A 7,046-nucleotide genomic window follows, 5' to 3' on the forward strand; every position below is an offset into this window, starting at 1 on the left:
ATGCGGGCACTCAGCCCACCACGCAGGCACTTGGCTTACCATGTGGGCACTCATGTGGGCACTCGGCTCACCATGTGGGCACTCTACTCGCCACATGGGCACTCACTGCACAGGCACTCAGCCCACCACGCAGGCACTTGGCTTACCATGCAGGCACTTGGCTTGCCATGCAGGCATGCTTTCTCTTCTTCTTTTTCACCAGTAGGCCCCAGGGATCAAACCTGGGTCTTCCCATATGACAGGCTCATCACTTGAGCCACATCTGCCTCCCTCAACGGTCTTTCTTGCAGAAATAAAAAAGCCAATAATCAAATTTATATGGAAGGTTAAGTGCCCCAAAACAGCAAAATCCATCTTGAAAAAAAAGAATGAAGTCAAGGACTCACACTTCCCAATGTTAAAACTTATTACAAAACTACAATAACCAAAACAATGTGGCACTGACAAGGACAGACATATAGACCAATGGAATCAAATTGAGAGTTTAGAAATAAGCCCTAACATAGATAGCCAGTTGATCCCCCCCACACTCAGATGGCGCCCTCGTCTGTCTGCTCATTGTCTTCTCACTGTGTCTGCTCATTGTCTCTGCTCATTGTGTCCACTCGTTGTCTATACTCATCTTCCTTAGGAGGCACCTGGGACCTCCCATGTGAAAGATGGGTGCCCAACTGCTTGAGCCAGATCCACTCCCTATTTGTTGTGTCTGCTCATTCATTAGCTTTTTGCATCAGCTTATTGTGTCAGCTTGTTGTATCTGCCCATCTTCTTTAAGAGGAACCGGGAACTGAACCTCGGACCTCTCATGTGGGAGGTGGGTACCCAACTATTGAGCCACATCCACTCCCTGCCCATTGATTTTTGACAAGGGTGCCAAGTCCATTCACTAGGGACAGAAGAGTCACTTCAACAAATGGTGCTGGAAAAACTGACCCACATATGCATAAGAAGGAAGGTAGACCCCTACATCAGACCATAAACAAAATTTAACTCAAAATATACATCAAAGACCTAAATGTAACAATCAAATCTGTAAAACTCCTAGAAGAAAGCTTAGGGAAGCATGTTCAGGACTCTGTGTTAGGCAGTGGTTTCTTAGACTTTACGCAGAAGCACAAGCAACAAAAGCAAAACTAGATAAATGGGACTTGATCAAAATTTAAAACTTTTATACATCAAAGGTCTTCCTCATGAAAGTAAAAAGACAGCCTACAGAATGGGAGAAAATACTTGGAAGCCACATATCCAACAAGAATTTTTTTTAAGGAGGTACATAGGAAGCAGGCGTTCAAACACTGAGCTACATCTACTATCCCGACAAGGATTTAATATCCACAATGTATAAAGAATGTTACAGTTCAACAACAAAAAAGACAAACAACAGTTAGACCTGACATGTATTTTAAAAATGAACAAAAGACTTAAACAGACATTTTTCTAATGGCTAACATCATTAGTCATTAAGGAACTACAAATCACAATGACAATGAGATCCCATTTCACATCCACTAGAATCGCTACTATTTTTAAAAATCAGAAAATAACAAGTGTTAGAGAGGATATGGAGAATTCGGAACACTAATTCATTGTAAATGGGAATGTAAAATGGTACATCTGCTGTGGAAAATAGTTTGGTGGTTCCTCAGAAAGTTAAGTATAGAAAAATACCATTTGACCCAGCAATCCCACTACTAGGTATATACCCAAAAATATTTAAAGCAGGGACTGAAACAGATATTTCACACAGATGTTTAGAGCAGCATTTATTCATAACTGCCAAAAGATGGAAGCAACTCAAGTGTCCATCAACAGATGAATGGATAAACCAAATGGTATAGCCATAAAATAGAATATTATTCAGCCATGGAAAGGAATGACGTTCTGATACCTGCAAGAAAGGATGAACTTTAAAGTCATCAGTGTTGAGTGAATAAGCCAAACATCAAAAGAGAAGTACTTATGATCTGATTGATATGAAATAATTAGAATAAGTAAATTCATAGAGTCAGAAACTAGAATATAGATTACCAGGGGCCTGCGTAGGGGTAGGGAATGGGGAGTTAATGCTTAATAGGTACAGAATTTCCACTTCGAGTAATGGAAAAGTTTTGGTAATGGATAGTAGTAATGGTAGCACAACATTGTGAATGAAATTAAATGCACTGAAATATATACTTGAATAAGGTTAGAAGGGGAAATTTTAGGTTGTATACAAGTTATTAGAATAAAAATTTTTAAAAAAAGATGAGAGTATGTCAGAAACAATGAAACCTAATGTAAACTATAGACTATAGTTAGTACAATTACCAAAATATTCTTTCATCAAATGTAACAAGGGTACCACACTGACTGGTTCAAAGTGTTAATAATAGGGAAAACCACAAGTGTGCAGGAGGCATACAGGAACTCTATTTTCTGCATGATTATTCTGTAGACCTACGACTTCTTAATTTTTTAATGACAAAAAAAAAAAAAACAATAATAGAATGGGAAGTTCTTAGCTTGAAAATTTTTATTTCTGATTTTCCACAGTTCAATTTTTGTTTTATTGCAGAAGTAAAGTTAGCACATATTAGGTAACCAGCTACAAATCCACTAAGAGTCTATTACTGGGGAGCAAGTGTAGCTCAGTGGTTGAGCATCTGCTTCCCATGTACACAGTCCCTGGTTTAATCCCCAGTACCTCCTTAAAAAAAAAAACCCAAAAAAACTGAAGAGTCTATTATCAGCAACAACCATTAACGTGAAAGAATTTTCAGGCTATACACCCACATTCCAATGACTAGTCCACACAGTTTCATTTTTCATTTTCCTTCTTCCCTATCTTATGTAGCTATCACAACTTGGGGGAAATATACATTTACTTAAAGGGAACTATCTCTGTGATTCCATTTTTAGAGTTCCAAGCTGAAAGGTTATCAGAAAAGAGACGTGAAGCTTGGAGGCCTTGGACCTGACTTTGAGTCCATCAAAGACAAAGTGAGTGTGATGGACATAAGGTGTTTTCCAACTTGGTTGCAGTCAATTTGTCTTTTAGCAAAACTATATAAAGATGCCCGCCCTGCACCCCATAGCAAGTCCTTATTCAAATGCTTCACTCTGAATAGAGATCCTTCTGAAATAGCCTGGGTAATAGAGACCCAGATGATCTTTATTCTGTAACATAAAAATACTTAGCCAATGTTGTTTTATGTATCCATCTTTTAGTCAGTTTTTGAAGGCCTGAACAGAAAAATGGCACACGTGCACATGAAAGGAAATGTGTGTAATACGTGGATGTTGGTCTTTCCTGATAGAATTATCTTGATAATTTTGAAGAGTGGCTACAAAGAAAACACTTAGGATATGAGTTTTCCAACCCCTGAAAAGTGCATCCACTTTGTTCTCTTTCCTCCAGTGAAAGGAGATCTTCATTTAATGTGTTTTAACTGCAGTTGCACTCAAGACATAAAAAGAGAGGATAGTTCAAAGTTAGAAGCAAAAATTAAAATAAATTGGGTAAATGCAGCAAAGAAGGGGCTGAATGTGATTTAGCCACTTTTAAGGGAACACTGGGGTACACTACTGCAGTGCCGTCCCTCCTCAGAGGAAGACTGTTTCTAGAAAAAACATTAACTTGACCACTTAGCTGCTGTCATCTTACTCCATCTCTCCTGTGCCAGTGATCTGAGAGGCCTAGCTCTCCAAAACTAGTGTCACTTTACATAGAGGACAGAGAGCTCTAGTAGGACCAGTGATTCGTCACTAATAACTTTTTACTCTGAACAGATGCAAAAATTAATACAGCAAAAGGAATATGCACAACAAGTTAAGGAATACAACATGAAGGCACTGTCCAGTCTGTCAAAACCACAAACAGCAAAAACCGAGAATAAATCTGCCATCCCTCGGCAGAAGGTAAGACATTCTCAAAAAGACCTTTACTTTTTCAGTCAAAATTAAATCAAAAGGAAACTTTGGTTACTTCTTAACTAAGATAAATCCATCACATTTTTTCAACACAGGAGATGTTTTAGCTACTTCTATTCGTGCAGCTGCCCATTGCTCAGATACTCACATAATCCTCACACACACACACACAGGTGACGAAGCCATTTTTTTTTCCTGAAGTTCATTGTCTCTAGTCCCCTTCATGTTTTCTTCCCAATGTGGTATATTAAGTCTGTCACATATAAAAATTAAAATATCAAGCGATTTTTTAAAAACTAGCAATCCTGATAAATCTGATCAAATTTAAACCTGAATAACTGAATTTCATTCTCTACCATTAAGTAAGTTTTAAGGAAATCAGTATGTTCTTGCTATTGATTAGTTCCTATGTCAAAGAAAATTTCTTTACTGTTTCTTCAAGCTGATTCCCTTACATTTTCCCTTAAGGACGATAATGCATAGGCTCTTCTATCAAGAAAAACGATTTCATAAAATACAGAATGTTCTCGATCCCAGATGGCCCCCAACCATGATGCATGATGCCAATGAAATATGTACTGTAGAGTTGCAGAGCTTTACAGTGCAAGCCTCTGCCTCAATAGGTCTCTCTAATCCCAATGAGGATGTGGGACCCATTGCATGAGGGACAAGTGATCCTTGGTGCTTTTTGGAATTTGAACTTCATGTTCTTTTTGACAGATGATGACCATATTTTCTATTTATTGCCTTTCTTCCTCAGACTTTGAAGACATCAAGCCACTTGGCTGAGTCTCCATGGTGCCACTTTTTCTTTTTTCCTCAACCCATTATTGTTCATGAAGAGATTCAAAGAAAAAAAAAATATATATATATACATATATACATATATACACATATACACATATATACATATATATATATATAATTAGAAATTCCTATAGACGTTTTCTACACACATTGATAAGTCTTGTGTTTTTCTGTCTTGGAGCTACTCCCCCCCCCACCACTTCCAAGACCTAAATATACTACCCATTCCCAATTCAGCAAACCAGAACCCTTATTAAAATACAAAACTCTAGGTATTAGTATGTGGTGACATATGCGAGCCTTGTATGATGGTACGTATGTTTGTTTTGTAAGTTCACAGCTTTTACCATACACTTGGTTTATGTTTGTTTGTGTACGAATGATATACTTCAATAAATTTCTTTAAAATGGAAAAAAATACAAAACTGATATAATGGCAGATTTTAAAATTCTATTCCACTGTAATGCCTTTCAGCACTAAAATCACACACAAACCCCCAAAAACTGCCTTTTGTCAGCATCTAGATTTCTGTAGACATTCTAAAGAAAATAAAAATAGTAATTTTTGCCCTTTAATACTTTTTAGATTACTAAAAGCCTAGGAACAAGAATAGTTGATTTAATGGAGGCCCAATTTTATATCAGCTAAAGCAATGTCTTTGTCTCAAGCTGTAACTAATCCTCTTTGGATGGAAAGATCTGTTACAGTCTCTTTATTGGAAGTTTGGTTTTAATCAGACTGCCAGAAACTAAAGAAGAGCAAACAGATTAGATCATCTATTTTCAAATACTTGAAAAAAACATCTCAAGGGCATAACTCTATGTATCATTCCTCATCTCTTTTCTTTTTCACAGCATATTGTTTTGTGGCTAATTTATTTCATTTGAACTGTGTGTTATATTGCATTATTTACATTTCCCATCTGATCTCTATTTACGTCTTTATCTTAGGTAAGTTATTGTAGCAATAGTCTCCATTTATATTATAAATAAGCTTTTCCTAAGACTAGACTTAATATAAGGAATCCCAGGCTCACTTCCTGTTTCAAATAACATTTTTTCTTTATGTTTTTAGGCTTTGGAATACGCTAAGACCATCCCCAAACCCAAATCGTCAAATCGGACTGATCAAGCAGCAAAAGGAAAAAAAAATCCAGTCTATGTTGGAAAAGAAGAAAATTTACCTGAAATCCCACTGCTAGAAATTCTGCAGAACAGACATGAAAGGGAAAAACAGGCTGTGGCTGCTTTCAAAGTCCTTCACATTGTATAGCTAGCACATGGGTAGGAGACCAGAATCCCTAAGGCAGTGGGCATGGAGAAAAGGAGCGCCAACCAACCTGGCCACATCAAGAGTGGCAACCTCCCATTATCATCAACGGTGGTCTATGTTTGCTTTGTTGCAAGATTTAAATTATGGGGCCCTATATATGAGACCATATTTTGCTTTCTAGGAAGATGTGTTTTTAAAAATTATTTATTTCCAAATTTAAAATTTGGGCTGAAGAAGAGCTAGAGAATAAAGCCTTTTGGTTTTTTATTGGGTCTTTTGGTTTCTTTTTTTTTTTTAACTTTTTTTTTTTAAATTAAAGTTAATGGATCATATAACCCACTCCCCACCCCCCACCACATCATTTTTATAAATTGTATTTTTTGAAGATATATACATCACAAAAAAAAATGTTACATTAAAAAATATGAGGTTCCTGTATACCTCCCACCCCACCCCCACCTCACTCCTCCCACACCAACAACCTCCCTCATCATTGTGGCACACTCATCGCACTCGGTGAACACATTTTGGGGCACTGCTGCACTACACAGATAATAGTTTACCCTGTAGTTTGCACTCTCCCCCCGTACATTCAGTGGGTTATGGCAGGATATATAAAGTCCAGCATCTGACCTTGCAATATCATTAAGGAATGATATTCCCAAAAATGCCCCCACATCACTTCTCTTCTACCCTCTCCCTGCCCTCAGCAACTACTGTGGCCACTTTCTTCACCTCGATGCTAAAATTTCTTCTGTTACTTGTCACAATAGTTTTATAGTAGAATATCACTTAAGCTCTCTCTTCTCTTCCTTAGAATAGTAAAAACCATGAAGTGACTTAGAGAGAAGTTTATCTACTAGTGTTTCTCTCTTACTGTCCCAATAAGAAAATTTTTAAGTATGAACACTTCAGTTCCTACTAAAAATGAACTCACATTGGACTAATCATCAATAAATTCTGAAATAATGTTTCAAAAACATTATTAAAACCTCTAAATTTGGCAAAGGGTCCATATATAAAACTGAAAAAAAAATAAGGGTGTATCCATTCAAGT

General features: G+C 37.1%; 1 protein-coding gene across 3 annotated transcripts in view; it reads left to right on the forward strand.

Annotated features, from left to right (window-relative positions):
• JHY (junctional cadherin complex regulator) overlaps window positions 1-6,256 on the forward strand; it is a 64,140-nt gene extending 57,884 nt beyond the window's left edge. For all 3 annotated transcript variants that reach the window (XM_058289039.2, XM_058289041.1, XM_058289038.2), the window contains 3 exons: window positions 2,899-2,979; window positions 3,769-3,897; window positions 5,792-6,256. In XM_058289039.2, the coding sequence (XP_058145022.1) occupies window positions 2,899-2,979; window positions 3,769-3,897; window positions 5,792-5,989 (408 nt within the window). In that variant the 3' untranslated portion in view covers window positions 5,990-6,256. The remainder of the gene's footprint in view (window positions 1-2,898; window positions 2,980-3,768; window positions 3,898-5,791) is intronic.
• Window positions 6,257-7,046: the final 790 nt, after the last annotated feature.

The sequence above is a fragment of the Dasypus novemcinctus genome, chromosome 27 (genome assembly GCF_030445035.2).
Source record: "Dasypus novemcinctus isolate mDasNov1 chromosome 27, mDasNov1.1.hap2, whole genome shotgun sequence".
In the NCBI taxonomy this organism is placed as follows: Eukaryota; Metazoa; Chordata; class Mammalia; order Cingulata; family Dasypodidae; genus Dasypus; species Dasypus novemcinctus.